This window comes from Microcebus murinus, chromosome 2 (assembly GCF_040939455.1).
Source record: "Microcebus murinus isolate Inina chromosome 2, M.murinus_Inina_mat1.0, whole genome shotgun sequence".
Lineage (NCBI taxonomy): Eukaryota > Metazoa > Chordata > Mammalia > Primates > Cheirogaleidae > Microcebus > Microcebus murinus.
Genome location: NC_134105.1, coordinates 108959512 through 108981322, shown reverse-complemented (window position 1 = coordinate 108981322; position 21811 = coordinate 108959512). Strand labels below are relative to the sequence as shown.

At 45.1% G+C, this 21811-nt stretch overlaps 2 protein-coding genes across 5 annotated transcripts; both read left to right on the top strand.

The window, feature by feature from the left end:
- The first annotated feature begins 967 nt into the window (after nt 1–967).
- Nucleotides 968–7162, top strand: USF1 (upstream transcription factor 1). Of its 4 annotated transcripts, none has more exons than XM_012768526.3 (11): nt 968–1105; nt 3001–3093; nt 3496–3545; nt 3703–3787; nt 4226–4327; nt 4562–4757; nt 5315–5402; nt 5536–5594; nt 5744–5838; nt 6085–6213; nt 6402–7162. In XM_012768526.3, the coding sequence occupies exons 5-11, from the start codon at nt 4229–4231 to the stop codon at nt 6489–6491; spliced, it is 756 nt and encodes a 251-aa protein (XP_012623980.1). In that variant the 5' UTR covers nt 968–1105; nt 3001–3093; nt 3496–3545; nt 3703–3787; nt 4226–4228; the 3' UTR covers nt 6492–7162. The 4 variants fall into 4 exon arrangements, with proteins under 4 accessions (XP_012623980.1, XP_012623977.1, XP_012623978.1 ...); XM_012768523.3 differs by having other exon boundaries at nt 3703–3818; XM_012768524.2 differs by having other exon boundaries at nt 993–1049; nt 3703–3818.
- A 255-nt stretch (nt 7163–7417) lies between these two features.
- Nucleotides 7418–8889, top strand: TSTD1 (thiosulfate sulfurtransferase like domain containing 1). Its single transcript, XM_012768528.3, has 4 exons — nt 7418–7525; nt 7733–7855; nt 8428–8590; nt 8679–8889. Exons 1-4 carry the CDS (start codon nt 7456–7458, stop codon nt 8734–8736), a joined length of 414 nt encoding a protein of 137 aa, XP_012623982.2. The 5' UTR covers nt 7418–7455; the 3' UTR covers nt 8737–8889.
- The last annotated feature ends 12922 nt before the right edge of the window (nt 8890–21811 follow it).

The window sequence follows — 21811 nt, the reverse complement described above, 5'->3', positions numbered from 1 at the left end:
TTGAGAGCAGAGGTGGAAGGATCACTTGAGGCCAGGAGTTTGAGACCAGCCTAGGCAACATAACAAAACCTCATATCTACAAAATAAATAAATAAATAAATTAGCTGGACATGGTGGCCTGAGCCTGTGGTTCCAGCTACTTGGGAGGGTGAGGTACAAGAATTGCTTGAACCCAGGAGTTTGTGGTTGCTGCAAGCTGTGATCATACCACTGCACTCCAGCCTGGGCTACAGATGGTGACCCCATCTCTTAGACGGAGAAAAAAAATCTATGCCCTTGATCTTACTTAATTCACATAACAATTCTGTAAGGTTTGTATTGGTATCTCATTTTAAAGAGAAGGAAACTAAAATATAATTCAGTCAAAATGCTCGCAGAGATCAAAGATCTCAGGTAAGAAGTGGCAGCCGTAGGTTTGAGATCTGGGTTTGTGTGGCCCCAGAGTCTGAATTCTTATTATGCCACAGTGCTCCAAATCCATTAAGGGTAGGTCGGGACTGAGAAGAATGGGAGTCAAGATTCCTGTCACAGAAAGTGTGAGCCTCTGAAAAACCAGAAGCCTTGGGGTATTTGGGTGAGTGACTGCTGATCAAGGAGTATGGCAAGATCTGTGTATGCCGTTAATATCTACTAATCTCTAGTAGTAAACTCTTCAAAAAGATGCCCTGATCCAAGATGGCCTCCCAAATAGCCCTTGTTAAAGATGGCGCCTCCGTTGGTCGTCCCTCCCTTGGTCTCAACTAGCCTCCCTCTCTTCTTTTTCCTGGAACCAGAAAGGTCCATCCTAGCACAAAGATGGTAGTACATGTTAGTCGTCTTTCTCCTGTGCTAGGACTTCAAGTATATTCTCCAGGACAAAGCTTCTCTTGCGGCCCAGAGATAGCCCAAACCCCCTCTTCCTTCAGCCCTCAACAAGGTGGAGCAAACGGAAGTGGGGCGGCTCAGAATCTACGAGTAGACAGGGTGGGCCGAGAGCGACACTTCCGCCCCTCACCAACATGGCCGCGGGCTGGAAGTGCGCATGAGCAGCTGTCTATGGAGATACCCAGGTCGGGTGAGGGAGAACACGGTCGGGGAAAATCCGCGGCTCGGGCGGCCTTAGCCGGTGAGTGTAGGGCCGGATGGGAGTCTGAAGGCTCGGTGGACCGTCAAGGCAGGGCAGCTTTGATTTTGTTTCAGCTTTTCAGGTTAGGGAACTCCTGGGAAAGAAGCCTTTGTTTTGGGGGAGGGGGCCGTGCCTGGTTCTTTTATCTCCTACCGGGCTTTGTGGGCCGAACTGGCTCCCAGTCCCCCAGTGCGCGCGTCTCCGCCCTCCTGTGCTGTCCAGCCCCAGGCCGCAGCTGCGGACGCCGGGCCCCCGAGCCCCGGGCTCCCTTCCTGCCTCCTCCGCGGAGCAGCTGAGGCGCGGGGTGAGCGTGGCGAGGCCGGCCGGGTCACGGCGCGGGTTCTCGGGCTTTCGGGCTCGCGCCCGGTGGGCGCTCAGCTCCGTCAGCGCCTACTGGTTGGTGGGCCTGCAGGGAGACGCCGCATTCTCCCGCAAGGTCTAGGCACCTGACTTCTTTCGGTACTTGATTTTTCCTCCTTTGTGTCCAGGCTTAGGAGAAGCTTTTACTGCGCGGTCCTTGCCTGAGCGTGCACGCCACAACATCCCATCCCAGTTTCCTTGTCACATATCCTTAATGCTCAGGAAATGCTTCCGGATGTCCAACGAAGATTTGAATAAGTAGTCTGACCCGGTTGCTTGGTGTCCTCAGAGGCTACCCCTAGCTGACAGCTGTGGCCAATAGAGACGCCTCCTGTGCCCTGCCCTCTCTTCCATTGCCGCCGCCTGCAGTCTGCGAAGCAAGCCTTGGAGGGGCACTTCCTCCTCAGGTTTGAGGATGGAGACGTAGGTGGTCCCAAAACACTAGTGCTACTTCCCCTTTTGGACTGGGATCTCCTTGCGGCGCTGCTTCCTCCCTCCGAACAGTTTCACTTTCAGTTCCCCCCATTTTTCTTTTTGGTTAACATTTTCCTTGGACGTGGGCTTTACCATGCTTATCCGCCGAAGATTTTCCTTGGCTAGGAAAGGTTTGGAGAATCTTATGGGTAGAGAATTTACAAAAGTCTTGCCACTTTCGTGTTGGGATTATCTTACTGCTTCGTACTTACTGTGTAGCTGTTTCTTTCTAGATGCATCTGTCGGCTCAGCTCTTTGTTTTTCCTGTCCTCTGGCTGGATGTCAGGGTCCTAAGGCAGGCACCTTGTAGATGGATTCCTTTCCTATTGTCTCTTCCTCAAAAACATGGGCCTGGAGCTTTTTCCCTTCTTGCTGAGGCTCAATTGATTTGGAGTTGTCATAGCAACATTTTAGCAACTGTGTTGTTCTACAGGTAGGCTTGATGAATAAAACAGTAGGGGCTTGAAGATGATGCACTTGGACTTTAGGGTCTCTAACAGATTATATAAATCTAGACACCCCAAAACAAGAGCCCTGTCAGTATAATGGGGTGTAAGGGCCAAGTCTAGTCTTTGTGGTTAGGGAAGTTTTTCCAGTGGCAATGGGCTTCAGATTTCCCCTTTCTAAATTTGAGAACAGAAATTTCTTGGTGTACAGTATGTGGCTGAGAAGCTGAAAGAAGTATCAGTGTCTATGATCTTATGTTTTTTGATAGTAGTGGTCTATACATGGCTCTTCCTAATTCCCACGAAGCTGCCGTCATAGCAGGTCATAATAGCTTTGATAATAATACATCCAGAAATATGTTGTTTCTGTCTTCCAGTATAATTATCCCCTCTCTACGAGGGGTTGGAGTGATAATGGAGGGGCAAGGAACACTATTTATAGACTTGCCTTTTCAATCACTGTTTGCCAGTCCTCAGCTTCAAAATGGGGGAAGCTGATTGTCCCCTGCAGATGATTCGGTTATTTTCTGGGTTGTGTCTTCATGGAGCCTAAGTTCTAGAACCAGAGAGGCTGTTCTGTTTCCTAGACTCACTGCAAACTCTGATTTCTAACAGGAATTAGCACTCAGGCCTGTGAATCAGGAGACACCAATACTTCCAAAAGAGAACCAGTTCCTCGCATGTGCCCCCTCGCAGAGAGATGAAGGGGTAAGTGAAGAAGAGGTAGAGTCTGGAATGAAAGATGGGTGGTGGCCTGGGAGAATGCAAAATGGCTAAGAGCACTGGCTCTAGAGTCAGGTAGACCTGGATTCAGGCCCCACTCCATCACTTATTAGCTGTGTGATTTGGTTTCCCTGTCTATAAAATGGAAGTAGTGCTACCTATCTCATAGAGCTATTCTTAGTATTAAATAAGATAGTACATGTTATCTGCTTAGCTTAGTGCCTATATACATAGGAAACACTCAGTAAGTACCAGTTATTATTATTTTAAGTTAACCCAGTATCTGTTGGGAATGCCAACGAGTTTGGGAGTCATATGTTACTGGGCCAGTGAGCTTTTCATACACTTCTTCCCTTATTCTTTCTTCTGTCCTTTCACCACAAATAGGCAGCAGAAAACAGCTGAAACTGAAGAGGGGACAGTGCAGATTCAGGAAGGTAAGTGTTAGGAACAGAATCAAGATCCAGCCATCATGGCTCTCCTTCCTCCCTCACCAGGCCATCTCTTGTGTGTCCCTCCTTCAATGACATGCAAGTGGAAGAGAAGGAGAAAGGCAGTTAACTCACAGACCTTTCCTTTGCTCCTGTAATTCAGGTGCAGTGGCTACTGGGGAGGACCCAACCAGTGTGGCTATTGCCAGCATCCAGTCAGCTGCCACCTTCCCTGATCCCAACGTCAAGTACGTCTTCCGAACTGAGAATGGGGGCCAGGTAAGGGAGGGGGCCAGGTGGCTGCAGACGTTACCTGGGGTTGGGATTGAGGGAGGTAATTGAACATATTTTGGGTAAACCTGGCTTGGAAGATGAAGTGAAAATGTGGACTACAGTGGGTGGGGGGTGTTACAGTACTATAAGGTTTGGAGTAGAGATTGGTGTCAAGTAGGAGTATGCTGAATCCTCTGTATGGGGAAAGAAGGGAGAATGGCTGAATTTGTATCTGTGAAGGATTTTTATTTTGGGGCTGTATCCAAGGGGCTCAAAGCTTTATGACTGGAATTCTTAGTACTTATTCTTTTCTTTTTTTTTTTTTTTTTTTCTTTTTCTTTTGCGAGAACCTTAGTGTTGACTTATTCTTTTCTTCTTTCTTTCCCTCCCTCCCCCTTTCTCTCTGCTTCTAGGTGATGTACAGGGTGATCCAGGTGTCCGAGGGACAGCTGGATGGCCAGACTGAGGGTACTGGCGCCATCAGTGGCTACCCTGCTACTCAATCCATGACCCAGGTACAGGGGTATGAGCTGGGGAGGGGACTAAAGCTCTGAGAAGTAAGATGAAGAAGGGAACCAATAGGATGGGGGTGAAGCTAGGAACGGTGAGGCATCTAGGGCTGCCTTGTCTTAAGGCCCTAGGCTCCCTTTCTGGATGTTTCTCTTCCCCCAAGGATAGAAGCTGCAGAGTGGTACAGTGGGAAGAAGTATCTGACATCATGGACTCTGTTCTCTTGCTCTCCTTCCCAGGCAGTGATCCAGGGTGCTTTCACCAGCGATGATGCAGTTGACACAGAGGGCACAGCTGCTGAGACACACTATACTTACTTCCCCAGCACTGCAGTGGGAGATGGGGCAGGGGGTACCACGTCGGGGAGTACAGCTGCTGTTGTTACTACCCAGGGCTCAGAGGCACTACTGGGGCAGGCGACCCCTCCTGGCACTGGTGAGATACTGTGTGAGGATGTGGGCTGGAGGGGCTAGGATAGGCTGTGGGACATGACTGCTGGGCAGTGGGCCTTCACTCTCGACCCTTAGTAATTATTAAGACCTGAGCAGGTAGTGAATCTGGGGCTGTCTTTCTAGCAGGAGGAAATAAGTTCTTTTTATTTCATTTTATTATTATTATTTTTGAGATAGTCTCACACTGTTGCCCTGAGTAGAGTACAGTGGTGTCAGCCTAGCTCAAGCAACCTTAAACTCCTGTGCTCAAGCGATCCTGCTGTCTCAGCCTCCCCGGTAGCTGGGACTACAGGCATGATGCCAGGCTAGTTTTTCTATTTTTAGTAGAGATGGGGTCTCGCTCCTGCTCAGGCTGGTCTCGAACTCCTGAGCTCAAGTGATCCTCCCACCTCAGCCTCCCAGATTGCCAGGATTACAGGTGTGAGCCACTGTGCCCCGATAACATGTTCTTTTTAGAGGAGGGACCCAAGGTCTTTGCTTCAGGGATTGGTGAGGTTCCTAGTCGCATGTCCTGACAGAACCTACTCTGCATCTTCACAGGTCAATTTTTTGTGATGATGTCACCACAAGAAGTATTGCAGGGAGGAAGCCAGCGCTCGATTGCCCCTAGGACACACCCTTATTCCCCGTGAGTGACCCTTGTTTCTTAATTTCCATGAGTGCTCTTAATACCTGCTAAATCTTGTGTAATTTTTTACCCCAAATTTGTATTTTATTTTTTGTCCTTCCCTCACTCTGGCTACTCTGGGCTCTCTTGTCAGGAAGTCAGAAGCTCCCAGGACAACGCGGGATGAGAAACGCAGGGCTCAGCATAATGAAGGTAGGCATGATCCAGATGTGAAGCTAGGAGCTGTCTGGTAGGATTTGGGTCAGCAGTGATGTCTGAGGGGAAGTGGGGATAGGTAATTTTACTCTGGGGCTTATGGTGAGTCTTCACTAAGTTACCTTGTCCTCCACTTTGCTCCACAGTGGAGCGCCGCCGCAGGGACAAGATCAACAACTGGATTGTGCAGCTGTCCAAGATCATCCCAGACTGCTCGATGGAGAGCACCAAGTCTGGCCAGGTCATGGAAAGACCCTGGTAGTGGGCAGGATGCCTGAATTCTGTCTCCTGGTATTGTTTCCAGAAATGGTAGCGAGTGGGGCGTACACAGCCGTCATCTTTTCTTATCTTTCTGAGGTTCCTGTGTCCCTGGGAGAGCTTTATCACCATTCTTAGGGGAAAATGAAGTCCAAAGTGTGAACTACTTTTGGAAAGCAAGCTAGCTATCTGAAATCCTAGTCCTCATTTTGTTGGCCCTGTCTTGCAGAGCAAAGGTGGGATTCTATCCAAAGCTTGTGATTATATCCAGGAGCTTCGGCAGAGCAATCACCGCTTGTCTGAAGAACTGCAAGGGCTTGACCAACTGCAGCTGGACAATGATGTGCTTCGACAGCAGGTCAGACTCCTATCTACAGTATATGTCTCCTCAACTTTTGTGGCCACTGACCCAGTTTAGGACTCCCTACTTTTTTCTCCATAGAGAGGGCTTCACCTTTTTCTCTTGACCTGGGGATGTCTAAGTTCAGGGGCTTGGTAATGCCAACTTTTCTACCTATTCCTCTTACTCTCTCCTTCCCATGTCAGGTGGAAGATCTTAAAAACAAGAATCTGCTGCTACGAGCTCAGTTGCGGCACCATGGATTAGAGGTCGTCATCAAGAATGACAGCAACTAACTATGAGGATTCAAGGGCTTTGGGCCCAAGAACTGCAGATAGCCCAGGAGTAACAGCCTAATCCTATGCCCCTTTCCTTCACTGCCCACTTCTGGCATGGGACTGGGGGGAGTTCAGAAGGCGTGTCTCTGAACTGAGGCCCTGTGATACGGCATCCTGCAATGGTGTGAAACACACAATGTGGACGTGCACTGACAGCCCTGCCCACCTCCACCATGCAGCCCCTGGGCCCTTGTGCTCCTCTTGCACAACGCATGTGCTGTCTCCATGCTGGATACTAGACACACTAAACTGGGGGGCTTGCCCTGTGCCTGCTCAGAGTGCCCAGCAGAGAGTCTGCTGACAGGTGATGCTCTGGCTTGCCCCAGGACTCTGGCACTGCCATGGGTTCTTCCTTTCCCTGGAGCTGAGGTTTAGATGTGCACTTGGTGACTCAGGAGCAGGCTTAAGCAAGAAGTGGGGGGAAGGATGCTTAGCAGTGGCTGCTGCCCCATGAAGAGGAGATTGGCCAGCCAGTGGCTAAGGCTTATGCAGAAGTCTTTGGAGCCAGGGAGAACAACAGGCAGGGGCCCACTTGGGGCCTTCCCCCTTGTGGGGGTGTTTTTTTTTTTTTCTTCCTTTCTTTCCTCTCCTTTTTTTTTTTTAAAAGATAAAATCGTTCAGAGCCACAATTGTCTGTTTTTCCTCCTTTTGTGGGCCCCAGGGCGGGAGGGATGGGGCATAGGGCTCTTTGACCAGTAAGGGCTGGGCTGAGTTTAGGGTGGGGCGCTGCACCTGTACTCATTACCCTGAGTCCTGGTACCAGGGCCAAACCACTGTGTTTCCTGGCCATGCCGGGCAGTCTTAAGGACGTCTCCAGTGGGCTGGTATTAGAGGCACCAGAAACAGGTGCTGTAGGGGCGGTGCTGGAGGCCATGCCTTCGCTTCCGTTTCCGGTCTCGGCTGGGGCGGGAGCGAAGGGTAGATGCTGCGCTGGCAGAGGGGGTGGGCAGGGGCTGCGTTCCTGCCAGTCGCTAGACGCACCATGGCTGGAGGTACCTGCGGGGGAGACCTGGGACCTCGTCCCGTCCTCCACATGGCCCCTGGGTTGAGGTGTTCCGTGGCGGGAGCAGCGAAGGGGCGTGGCGGAGAGGTCCTTGTGGGTGCCCCCACCGGGTTGGGGCACTGTCAGGTGAGGGAACGCTATGACAGCGATGCCTTGGAGTCCCCCTCACCTGCCGGCTCTCGTGCTCCTTCCTCAGCGCCCACGGTCTCGCATCCTGAACTCCGTTCGCTCCTAGCCGCGGGCCGGGCCCGGCTCTTCGACGTGCGATCTCGGGAGGAGGCGGCAGCTGGGACCATCCCAGGGGCGCTCAACATCCCGGGTATGGGATTGAGAGGGGACGCCCCGGTGGTGGAGTAGAGACAGCTCAGGAGGGGCTTAGCTAAAGCGACCTCGCGTAGGATGGCGTGGGAAAGGCGCCGGTTACGGGGCCCTACGTTATCGTAAGCCAGCCCTCAGCTTCCCTAGAGAAGGGCTGATTGGACGCAGATCCTGGCTGCGGAACCCGCCCATCCAGTTTGAGGGGATAGCAGGCGGTGAGAGGGGCAGACCAGCTTCTCTGCGCTTGACCTCCCCGAGGCTGCTTGCCTGAGGCCGCCCGCCTGGTCCCCGCCCCCGCCCTCATCCCCATCCCCATCCCCACCCCACCCCACCTCCACCCAACCTCACGACTGACTCGGGGAAGTGCCTCACATTCAAAGGTTGTTTGGCTGACTCCCTGAAGGAGTAGGCTGTTTCTTGTCCTGGAGACTGGGGTGGGGGCAGTGACCACCATGTGTTGTTTGGAGTCCCCCGTAGCTTTGTTCGACCTCCAGCCCTTCCAGGCCCAACTTGCAAACCTGAGAGTGCCGAGCTGCCAGCTCTCCATTCTGTCCCCTCCACTCCTCCTCCCAGTGTCCGAGTTGGAAAGTGCCCTGCAGATGGAGCCAGCTGCTTTCCAGGCTTTGTACTCCGCTGAGAAGCCCAAGGTGGAAGATGAGAATCTCGTTTTCTTCTGTCAGATGGGCAAGCGGGGCTTCCAGGCCACGCAGCTGGCCCGGGGCCTCGGATACACAGGGTACGGGAAGGTGTGGCTTGCTAGCTGGGAAATGACTGGGGACTGCCTACTGGGCCTGTCCTTCCCTCACCCCTCTTTGTCTCCACAGGGCTCGAAACTACGCTGGGGCCTATAGAGAATGGTTGGAGAAAGAGGGTCAGAGGTAGAAAGTGGCTTATTGGTCCCTCCTCCGCCCCGGCCCCCAGTGGCCACCTTAACTAAGGGTGATCAAGGGGCTGACTTGCTGGGTTGGGCAACTGCTTATAGTGCTGTGCACATAAAAGCATCAAATAAAGAGCCGTTAATTAAAGTATTGGAAGCACTTAATTTTTCAGGTGGTCCAAAAGCGTTCTAATTTTAATCTAGACCTTAATTCAGCCCTGTGCCTTTTCTCCTAGTATTTACCTCTCCCCACCCCAAATTCTAGCAGTTTCCTGACAGGCTACAATGTATAATTCTTTCACCAGGCGTGCGGTTGCTCATGCCAGTAATCCTAGCTCTCTGGGAGGCTGAGGCAGTAGGATCACTTGAGCTCAGGCATTGAAGACCAGCCTGAGCAACAGTGAGATCCTGTGTTACTAAATATAGAAAAATTAGCTGGGTGTGGTGGTAGGTGCTTGTAGTCCCAGCTACTTGAGAGGCTGAGGCAGGAGGATCGCTTGAGCCCAGGGGTTTGAGGTTGCATTGAGCTACTATGATGCCACCATGGCACAGGGCGACAGAGACTGGTCTCCAAAAAAATTAACAAATAGAAAAATTTTTTGAAATGTACAATTCTTCTAAAATAGTTTTTTTCAGCCAAGATGCACATGAGAATCACTAGTAGCTTAAAAAAAATTCTTGATTTTTTTTTTTTTTTACCTCCAGATTTGGGCAATGGAATTTGGGCATTAGTGGTTTTATGAGTCCCTCTGGTGATTTCTATATGCAGCCAGAAGCAAGTGTAACTGCTCTAGATCAGAGGTCAGCAAACTATGGCCCCAACTGCCTAAGCTGTTGTGACCATTTGTTTATGTATTATCTATGGCTGCTTTTGTGCAAAAGTGGCATAATAGTTGCACTTTGTCCTTCAACACCTAATGTTTTTACTAACTGGCCCTTTACAGAAGAAGCTTGCCTAACGCAATAGACCTTCAACTCCTTAGCGTTGACCTCACTTCCCTCAGACTTTGTAACTGGGGTGAGGAAATGAAAGGGCAATTCCAGGCCTTTGCATGAGGGAATGGAAGGCACCCGTCATCCGTACTGATGTGTCACACACAGATTACAGGAGCCCTTCCTGTGCCACCAAAACCAGGTCCCTGTTTTTATCAGCACTGTTATTTTACACTGGATTTAACAACATTTAATTGGTTAAAAAAAAATGAAATAGCACATGCTTACTGAAACAAAATTCACTACACAGTAAGTGTATACCTTCCCTCTAGCATAATGCATAGTTTGATGAATATCCTTTAGGACATTAAATATTTTAGTGTCAGAGTTTTCAGTTCTTGGATTTTTAACCACTTCAGTACTGTGCTCACTTGAGGCCGAGAAACCTTGCCCACAGCCAGCACTCATAGTCCGCACAATAGTTTGTGCTATGCACTGTGCATTGACGACGAATCCGTTTTGCTCTTATGTGATGAGGAAAGCTTTTTTTTTTTTTTTTTTTTTTTTTTGAGACAGAGTCTCACTTTGTTGCCCAGGCTAGAGTGAGTGCCGTGGCGTCAGCCTAGCTCACAGCAACCTCCAACTCCTGGGCTCAAGCGATCCTCCTGCCTCAGCCTCCCCAAGTAGCTGGGACTACAGGCATGCGCCGCCATGCCCAGCTAATTATTTTCTATATATATTGGTTGCCCAATTAATTACTTTCTATTTATAGTAGAGATGGGGTCTCGCTCTTGCTTTGCTCAGGCTGGTTTCGAACTCCTGACCTTGAGCAATCTGCCTGCTTTGGCCTCCTTGAGTGCTGGGATTACAGGCGTTAGGCACCGCCCCTGGCCATAAGGAAAGCTTTAAAGCACTGAAAGCTTGTTTTACTTTACAGGCAGCTTTACTTGTAATGTAAATCAGAATAGGTAACATATACATACATGTTGTTATTACGTTATTTTTAAATGCTCACAATTTTATTTTGATAAATGAAAAATTAGAAAAGTCATATCACAGCTGTCAGCTAAAGTCGATGCTCGGCTGTGTGTCTTCATATCACGGCCGTCAGCTAAAGTCGCTGTGTGCGTTCATCTGTGGCTATCAACTATAGTCGACGCTCGTACCGAAGTAGTTAAAAAATTTATTTATCTGTGGCAGAGAAGGTTGGGTCACAGATGAACCCAATTTTCTGATTCTTCAAGTCTCTGAAGAAATTCAGATATTTCCTGCATTCCTTGCCTTTCTCTCACCTTCTTTTTTTCTTTTCTGCCTTCTCAACTATACCCTGCCCTACATTTTTATCTCACAGTATACACACCACATGGTTTAAAATCAACCATTCATCTGGGCTCTCCAGCTTCTCTGTAATAGAGCTATCTATCCCACTTTCTCTCTGGGCTAATCACACTACATTATCCTCTGAGTTTAGCCAGACATTGTTGGGTCTGGAAATAAAGTTGAAATATGTGAGTCTAGCCCAGGGTCTGGCAAATAGTAGGTGTCAGTTACCCTTTCCCCCAATACACAAATCCCTTTGATTGGCAGGTTGGGAAGGTTTTCCTAGGGTCTAATTTACCTTGGGTCTAATTTCTGTCTTTGTTTTGAGTCTTAACTGTTCCCCTCCCCAGGTCTTCATTATAATTTTGTTATAGCATTTCTTTATTGTTATTATGGAGGTACAATTTACCTATAATAAAATGCCCAGTTCTGTGGTCAATTCATTGAGTGGTCAATTCATTGAGTTCTCAGTATGCTAACTTGGAACCAACACTCTGAACAAGATCTAGAATGCTGAAATCCCCAGAATTTCTCTAGGTTCCACTTTCCAGTCAATTCTACCCCTACTCCCTTTCTAGGCAACCACATTTATCTTCTATCACCATAAATTAGTTTTCTAGCCCCCTTCCGGGCCTGCCAATTTATACGTTTGCTTTCTTTAGCTTTACAGCTGATGAGGGTTAGAGAGAATCCTGGATGTAACCTGACCTGGCCTACCACATAATCATACCCTCTGGCTTGATCTTTGTTGAGAGAACATTCTTCTTTCTCCATCTGTTGGGTTCCTAATCGTGATAGGCTGTTCCAAGCCATTAGCTTGCCTTTAAGTTCTCTTTCCCTCTCCTCAGAGCTACCATGTTTCCCCGAAAATAAGACCTACCCATAAAATAAGCCCTAGCAGGATTTCTAAGCATTTGTGCAATATGAGCCATACCCCAAAAATAAGACCTAGTGATGGGGGTGGCTGCGCAGCGTATCTGCACAACCCATGCATTTTGTTGGGAAGTGGTAAAGAAGACGAGCAGCCCTTCTCATCTACCCTATGAGAGCTCTATTGCTTGACATGAGAGATTGGGGCCAATGGTTCTAAAGGAAATAGAGTCGTGAGAAATTCAGGATGGAATTTGGGGTTTGGAGAGTTATGATGATGTTCCAGAAGAAGACAACTTACCTATATTTGAAAAAATGTAGATTGTTGTACTGTACTTAAAAAAAATAATACATCCCCTGAAAATAAGCCTTAGAGTGTCTTCTTGAGGAAAAATAAATATAAGGCCCTGTCTTATTTTCGGGGTAACATGGTATTTCAAGCAGGTGAGGCTAAAGCACTAGAGTTTACCAGCTATATGCACTTCTCTTGCCTTCTGCCCTCCTTTTCATACTAAATTAAACTCCCCCCTTTCAACCTACTTTGTCCCAGGTTTGTGTTTATCACATACTTGTGCTGTATCTATTACACTACATTTTTGTTCATTTGTCTCTCCCAGTTGATTGTGAACTTCTCAAAGGCAGAAACTGGCTTTCATTTTCTTACCCCCGTTTCTCCAATGTGAGTTTTCAGTGTTTGTTGAGCTTCACTAGCCTTCTGACCTTCAGAATATTCTAATTTCAGCCTTTATGAGGCACCACTGCCTGCCCAACTTTAAAATAACATTTTTATCTTACCAGAGTTGATAATTTACAATAGGTCCTTGTTGCCTAGTGGCTCACGCCCCTGTTTCAGCCTGGCCTTTTAAGCAATCTGTAGTTTAGATCTGGTATTACCTTGCCTTTCCAAAGGCAAACTTTCCCATCAAGCTGGTTTCCTTAGTAGCCTAAGCAGACCCTACTCCTTCCTGACCTTGACCTTTGCTCATTATTTTCCCTGTTTGGGAAGCTTCCAGTCTCCTTTGTACCACTCTGAATTTCATAAGAATTAGAAGAATGTATTTGGCAGGAGACTTGTTCTTATCAAGAGGGCTTTTAAACTGAAAGAGAAGGGAGAAAAATAACCAGGTAAGTTATATAACTGGATTCCATAAAGGATACAAGCCACAGGACCACAGGATAAAGTCCAACCCTCTACTATAGCGCTTATCACACTGTATTTAGCTTGCATGGTTCTTCCCCTTTTAATGAGCTCTTTAAAGAGCTCATTAAGGGGAGGGACTGGTTATTATTGCATGGCCAATGATGAAACCAGAACCTGGCATGTGGGAGGTACTCAGTAGATGTTGAATTTTTATTGAGGTATTTACTAATTCCCAGGGGAAGAAAAACCTGAGGAAGAACATGAATGGTACCATGTTATTGTGGAAAGAGCAAAGGTTATGAGTCAGAGAGTTCTGAATTCCAGTTCTGGCTTAGTGTAACTGAGTGGTCACCATAAGTAATTTTTAAATATTCCAACTCTCACTTTCCTTATTTGTAAGACGGGAGTTATAAGACTTATCTCCTTGGATTGTTGTGAGAGTTTAATGGGATAACGTAAGTAAAGTACCCCTATTATATAGGACACATAAATTTAGAGATGTATATACAATGATGCATAATAAACATGAGAAGGTAAATACAATAACATAGATATAATTGAAATTTGATGGAAAAGAACTTGTGCCTGGCAGTGGAAAAGCATGTCATATTAAAAAGAAAATATTTACCAGTCTGAGCAAGATCGAGACCTCATCACTACTTAAAGTAGCAAAAAATTAGCTGGGCATTATGGTGTGTGCCTGTAGTCCTAGCTACTTGGGAGGCTGAGGCAGGAGGATTGCTTTAGCCCAGGAGGTTGAGGTTGCTATGAGCTAGGCTGATGCCATGGCACTCTAGCCTGGGCAACAGAGCCAGACTCTGTCTCAAAAAAAAAAAATTTAGTAGAAGAGTCAGATATCATAAGTGTGCAGCTCAATAAATTTTTACAAAATGAACATACTCATTTAACCACTACGGTGAGGCCGGGCGCGGTGGCTCACACCTGTAATCCTAGCACTCTGGGAGGCCGAGGCTGATGGATTGCTCAAGGTCGGAGTTCGAAACCAGCCTGAGCAAGACCCTGTCTCTACTAAAAATAAAGAGAAATTAATTGGCCAACTAATATGTATAGAAAAAATTAGCTGGGCATGGTGGCGCATGCCTGTAGTCCCAGATACTCGTGAGGCTGAGGCAGTAGGATTGCTTGAGCCCAGGAGATTGAGGTTGCTGTGAGCTAGGCTGACGCCACGGCACTCACTCTAGCCTGGGCAACAAAGTGAGGCTCTGTCTCCAAAAAACACACACACACACACACACAAAAAAAAACAAAACCACTATGGTGAGCAGACAACACACTGTATGATTTGAATCATTTAAAATATGTCGAGACTTGCTTTATGGCCAAGTTTTGTAAATGTCCACAAACACTTGAAAAGAAAGTGTATTCTTTACAGTTTTGGGGTGCAGTGTTCTATATATGTCAATTAGGTCTAGTTTACTAATTACAGTGTTCAAACCTATATCTTTACTGGTTTTTTTGTGTTAGCTTCCTTTATCAGCTACTTTCAGAGGCATGTTTAAATCTCTCACCATGATTTGGATTCGTCCATTTCTCTTTTTAGTTCTGTCAGTTTTACTTGATATATTTGGAGGATATGCTATCAGATGTATAAAAATTTAGAATTATTATGCTTCCCCCTGGATGGATCCCTTTCTCACTATGTCCCTCATTATCTCTGGTGATACTTCTATTTTGTCTGATATTAGTACAACTATAACAGCTTCATTTTGATTAGTGTTTACATGAGGGGTAGTGGAACATGCCTCCTGGAATTCATATTAACCAAAGAAAAGAACACTAAGCACAGTTAGACAAACAAGAAATGGACTATAGGAAAGCAGAGTTTTTTTTGTTTGTTTGTTTTTGTTTCTGAAACAGCGTCTCACTCTGCTGCCCTGGCTAGAGTGCCATGGCGTCAGCCTAGCTCACAGCAACCTCAAACTCCTGGGCTCAGACAATCCTTCTGCATCAGCCTCCCGAGTAGCTGGGACTACAGGCATGTGCCAAGAAAAGCAGATTTTTTACTATTTATTTATTTAGAGACAGAGTCTTGCTCTGTTGCCTGGGCTAGAGTGCCATTGTGTCATTATAGCTCACAACAACCTCAAACTCCTGCCTCAGCCTCCCAAGACTAGCTGGGACTACAGGTGTGGACGACCACACCTGGTTAATTTTTTCTGTTTGTAGGTGCTCACCTAATTTCTTTCTATTTTTAGTAGAGATGGATTCTCACTCTTGCAGAGGCTGGTTTCAAACTCTTGACTTCAAGTGATCCTCCCACCTTGGGCTCCCAGAGTGCTGGGATTATAGGCGTGAGACCTATGGGCCACCACACCCAGCCAAGAAAGAAGATTTTTTAAACTGAAAGAAAATATAGGTTGAGCTCATGGCCAGATACTTTACAGAGAACATGAGTCAAGAAAATGGAAAATCCTCAGAAACTAGATCTGATGGTATTTCCCAATGAGAAATCCTTCCAGCTCACTCTATATTACTAGTATTCCCATTCTTAATCATATGGAAATGATTCTATATCATATTCCTCAACCTATCATGTCCTCCAATTAATTGACCTTATCAAGTTTTTTACTATTTATTACTTTTCTCATGACCTTATTTTATTCCTAATCCAGTTTAGATGCTATGCATGATTCATAATTATCTTTATTCCTTTGCATAACTAAGAATACACTTATCAAGAAAGTTCAAGACCCATAATATAAGAAGAAAGTACTAAAACACAAAGAAAAGACCTTAAAAGAAGACATGTACAAATGAAAAGACTTAAAATGTTCTTGGATAAGAAAACTTCATAAATTTATCAGTTTAGTTGAAAACAAGAATTGACAGAAAAGCTTGAAAAAGACCATCATTAAAGGGAAGCAAGTAAATATAAAATAAATTAGGTGAGTGTAGTGGTGCATGCTTGTGGTTCCAGCTACTCGGGAGGCTGAGGCAGGAGGATCTCCTGAGCCCAAGTGTTCAAGGTTGCAGTGAGTTACAACTGCGCACCACTGTACTCCACCCAGGGAGCATTCTGTCTCTAAAAACAAAAGCAAAAACAAACAAACAAACCAACAAACCCAGGCACTTAAAAATAGATAAGAAAAACACAATTATCCCAATAGAAAAATGAGCAAAGCATATGAAGAGACAGTTCACAGAATACAAATGGCTTTTAAACCCATGGAGATGCTCAGTTCACTCATAATAAGAGATATGTAGATTAAAACTAAACTGAGGCCGGGCGCGGTGGCTCACACCTGTAATCCTAGCACTCTGGGAGGCCGAAGTGGGCGGATTGCTCGAGGTCAGGAGTTCAAAACCAGCCTGAGCAAGAGGGAGATCCCGTCTCTACTATAAATAGAAAGAAATTAATTGGACAACTAATATATATAGAAAAAAATTAGCAGGGCATGGTGGCGCATGCCTGTAGTCTCAGCTACTTGGGAGGCTGAGGCAGGAGGATTGCTTGAGCCCAGGAGTTTGAGGTTGCTGTGAGCTAGGCTGATGCCACAGCACTCACTCTAGCCTGGGCAACAAAGTGAGACTCTGTCTCAAAAAAAAAAAAAAAAAACTAAACTGAGTTATCAATTTACATTTATCAGATTGGCAGAGATTCAAATGTTTGATAAAACAGTCTTTTGGCAAGGCTGTGGGAAAACAGGCAGGCTAGTAGATTATGTAAATATAAATTGGTACAACACCTATGGAGGGCAATTTGTTAATATGAATGGAAATAATAACCAAATATACATTTTGACCCAGTATTTATATTTCTGGTGATTGATACCAAAAATAAGCTTGCATTCATGTGCTCTGACATAGATATGTGTTTATTCATTACATTATTTATATTAGCAAAAGACTGGAAGTAATTCAAGTGTCCACAAGTTAAAACTGGCTAAATAAACATTACAAGCATATAATAGAATATTATGTGGCTACAAAAAAGAATAAGGAAGCTCTTAGCATACTCATAAAAGATCTGCAAGACACATTGTTGGGTTAAAAAAAATGTAGTATTCTACCTTTTGTGTAAAAAAAAAAAGCAAGGTAACATGAATGTATATTTATATTTAATATAATTGCTTATATAATCAAGAAGGAAGCTCTGGAAGGACATGCAAAATTAGTCAAAAGTCACTCCCTTGCAAACCTCTTTAGTATTCTTGCTGCTCTCTCCATCACTTGCTTAGGCAAACCCCAACTTATCACTTACTCTAGCCCTGTGGTCAAACAGCTGGGGTAAAATTCATACCAATGTGACTGATATGTCTTTAAATCTATGTCCAGGATACCTAGCAGGCATTTAACACTGTTCACCAGTCCCAACACACTTCCTAGTGTGTTCTTCAGTCTCTACTTCTCCCTACTCTTCAGATCTCTTAAACTTCTTTTTTCCTCAGCACTCTCAGCTGATGACTTTACCTCATACTTCTCAAAGGAAATCAGACTGAACTGTCACCATCTTCCCACCAACAAGTCTACCAACTGCAAGCATGCTTCCTTCTTGTTGTGGTGGATAGTTGTCTCTGCTCTATTTTAACCCTCAACTTGGGCTCAAGATCCCACCTCTTTTCTCCTCTAGGACTTGGTACCACAACTCTCTTCTCTTTTTCATACATCATTTCTTCCTCATTCTTTTTTTTTTTTTTTTTTTTTTTGAGACAGAGTGTCACTGTCCTGCCTGGGCTAGAGTGCCATGGTGTCTGCCTAGCTCACAGCAACCTCAAACTCTTGGGCTCAAGCGATCCTCCTGCCTCAGCCTCCTGGGTAGCTGGGACTAGAGGCACATGCCACCATGCCCAGCTAATTTTTTCTATTTTTATTTATTTTGGCTAATTTTTTCTATTTATAGTAGAGATGGGTTCTTGCTCTTGCTTAGGGTGGTCTCGAACTCCTTAGCTCAAGCAATCCTCCTGCCTCAGCCTCTCAGAGTGCCAGGATTACAGGCGAGAGCCACTGTGCCTGGCCTCTTCCTCTTTCTTTTTCTTCTCTTTTTTTAAGGGAAGGGAAAGGAAGGGATTGGAGGAAAGGGGGAAGAGGAGGGAGGAGGGAGGAGTGGAGGAGGGGAAGGGCTAATTACTTTCTCATTACTGGATCATTTCCTTTAGCTTGCGTGCATTTCCATCTAAACAAAAATACCTACTCTGACTTTATCTAACAGCCCTTCCACCTGCTGCTCCTTTTCTCTGCTACCCTTCTCAGCAAAATCTCTACTGAACTGTCTACAGTCACAGTCTTTATTTTTTTATTTTATTTTATTTTTTTTTGAGACAGAGTCTCGCTTTGTTGCCCAGGCTAGAGTGAGTGCCGTGGCGTTAGCCTGGCTCACAGCAACCTCAATCTCCGGGGCTCAGCGATCCTACTGCCTCAGCCTCCCGAGTAGCTGGGACTACAGGCATGCGCCACCATGCCCGGCTAATTTTTTGTATATATATTTTTAGTTGGTCAATTAATTTATTTCTATTTTTGGTAGAGACGGGGTCTCGCTCAGGCTGGTTTCGAACTCCTGACCTTGAGCAATCCGCCCGCCTCGGCCTCCCAAAGTGCTAGGATTACAGGCGTGAGCCACCACGCCCGGCCCCACAGTCTTTATTTTTTTAATGGGGTGTTGAATAATCGCTACCAGAAGTTTCTACTTTGCAGACAAACTCACCAGCCTATAGTTTATTTTTTAATTTTTATTTTATATTTTTTTGAGACAGAGTCTCGCTTTGTTGCCCAGGCTAGAGTGAGTGCTATGGCATTAGCCTAGCTCACAGCAAGCTCAAACTCCTGGGCTCAAGCAATCCTTCTGCCTCAGCCTCCCGAGTGGCTGGGACTACAGGCATGCGCCACCATGCCCGGCTAATTTTTTTTTCTATATATATATTAGTTGGCCAATTAATTTCTTTCTATTTATAGTAGAGACGGGGTCTCACTCTTGCTCAGGCTGGTTTCGAACTCCTGACCTTGAGTGATCTGCCTGTCTCTCGGCCTCCCAGAGTGCTAGGATTACAGGCGTCAGCCACCACACCAGGCTGACCAGCCTATAGTTTATAAAATCTGGTGTTTTTTTTTTTTTTGAAATACTGCAGAAAACAAATGTTAATGACAATGAATTTTTTAAATTTCTTATACATTTTAGCACCTGAATGGGAAAGGAACTCAACAAACATCAAATTATTTGCATGCTCTAAAATTACTTGCATGCCTTGTTAATATATGCACAAATGTTTTACACAGTAATAACTGAGATGCATACTATTTGTAATAATTCTTTTCATTTACTATTAATTATTAACATTAATTCATGTATACTTGTCCATTATTAACAATGTTTTATTTTTAAAACAAAAAATATAAAATTGATTAGGGATAAATGCAAAATGTACTTTTAGGTTAAGAAAGACTGCACAAGGCAGGCATGGTGGTTCACGCCTGTAATCCTAGCACTCTGGGAGGCTGAGGCAGTTGGATTGCTTGAGCTCAAGAGTTTGAGACCAGCCTGAGCAAGAGCCAGACCCTGTCTCTACTAAAAATAGAAAAATTAGTCAGGTTTGGTGGCACATGCCTGAGTCCCTGCTACTTGGGAGGCTGAGGCAGTAGGATTGCTTGAGCCCAGGAGTTTGAGGTTGCTGTGAGCTAGGCTGATGCCACGGCACTCTAGCCTGGGCAACAGAGTGAGACTGTCTCCAAAAAAAAAAAAAAAAAAAAAAAGAAAGACTGCACAAGTATAAGATGCAGAAGACCAAATTTTTTTTTTTTTTTAGAAGACCAAATTTAATAGTAGTCTAAGTAAGAATAAAAGGCTTATGAATTTTAGTTTGCTGTAATTCTAATATAGCTCAATAGTGCAATATGGCTATTATATTTGTGGATGCATTCTTAGATCGTAAATAAGAGATGAAAATAGCTACTATTTCAGTGCTAAAATGTGCCAGGGCTTGTGCTAAGCATAGTGCTTGTATTGCATAATTTAATCTTTATTTTGCCACAAAGTAATTAATATTACTATCATCATAGCTACCTTCTGGATGCAGAAAGTTTCAGAGAGATGTGAGCTGGCCAAGAACAGAATGCTAGAAATTGGGGAACTCGGTTTGAATCGAGAGCTGCCCATTACATAGGGAGATGGCTTCTCCAGTGTCTGATTCAGTTCTTGCTCTTAAGTATTAATAACAAACAAGAGATTATTGAGAGGCGGAAGATTAATCTTGAAGGGAGGAGTCATTAAACTGTCATATGAAGACAACTTGAAGAATAGAAAGATGTTTAGCTTGGAGAAGAAATGACTTAGGAGGCTTATAATAAGTATCTTAAAATATTTGAAGGAAGTGCTGTCAATGGCAAAGACTAAGTAGATTTTGTGTAACTCCAGAGAGGAATGGCTGAAAGTTACTAGCCAATTTGTTGAAAGGATATTTTAACAATTAAGTGTTTTTAGCAGAGCATAGTGGCTCATGCCTATAATCCCAGCACTTTAGGAGGCCAAGGCAGGAGGATGGCTTGAAGCCAAGAGATGGAGATTAGCCTGAGCCACATAGCAAGACCGGTCTCTACAAAAAAAATGTTAAAAATTAGCTGGGTGTAGTGGTGCATGCCTGTAGTCCTAGCTACTCTAGAGGCTGAGGCAAGAGGATCCCTTCAGCTCAGGAGTTCAAGGCTGCAGTGAGCTAGGATCCAGCAACTGCACTCTAGCCTGGGCAAAAAGAGTGAGACCCTATCTCAAAAAAAAAAAAAAAAAAATGAGTATGGTCTGCCTTGAGAATTTTTAGGAGTTTAAGCAAAGCATGTATAAACTGTCAGTATCACTACAAATGACATTGTTGGGGGAAAAATAAACTGTCAATAATTATATGACCCTTCTTATATGGCCTGAGAGGTTGATCTAAATGACTTCTAAAGTGACTCCCTTCTAGCTACCCACTATGATCAGTCTTAGAGTTCCTTTAAGTCCCTACTCAAGGTATCCCATCTAGAAGTTTCCCCTGACAATCGCAGCCCACAGTGATTGATCCCTTCTCCAAGCTTTTCTTTCCCCTATTCTTTACTCTTATGCTTAACTTGCTGTATATGTTCCTCTTTAACTTTACATTTCTTTGAGGGAAAAGAACAGAGCTTTGTACTTGGCAGCCACCCACATACTTGTTTCAATTTAGTAATACAATGTTTCTCTTTGGGTTACATATTGTCTTATTTCCTGTATTAGTCTTGGAAGCAGATTGTAAACCATTTGAAGTCAGGGATTGTGGTTTATATTTATTTGTAATTTCCTATGACACCCGGTAGGTGTTTGTTAAACATTGTTTTGACTTGAGTGGAACCAAAAGTGGAGAGATATGGGCAAAGGAATGACAGCAAGAGTGAAAGAGGCAAAAGGTCAAAGAATATCATTCTTTTGGATACAAATGTAGAATTTTCACTTGCAATGAGATAATGTTCAGGAAGTTTTTTCCACAGGCAACCTGGATATATTTAGCACAGTTAAAATTAAATCATCATAAAATAGAAACTAAAAAGAGTAAAGGTGTTGAGTATGAGTTCCAATTAAAAATGATGTAACAATATTGGACCGGGCGCGGTGGCTCACGCCTGTCATCCTAGCACTCTGGGAGGCCGAGGCGGGCGGATTGCTCGAGATCAGGAGTTCGAAACCAGCCTGAGCAAGAGCGAGATCCCCCCCCCTACATACAAAGAAATTAATTGGCCAACTAATATATATAGAAAAAATTAGCCGGGCATGGTGGCGCATGCCTGTAGTCCCAGCTACTTGGGAGGCTGAGGCAGAAGGATCGCTTGAGCCCAGGAGTGTGAGTTTGCTGTGAGCC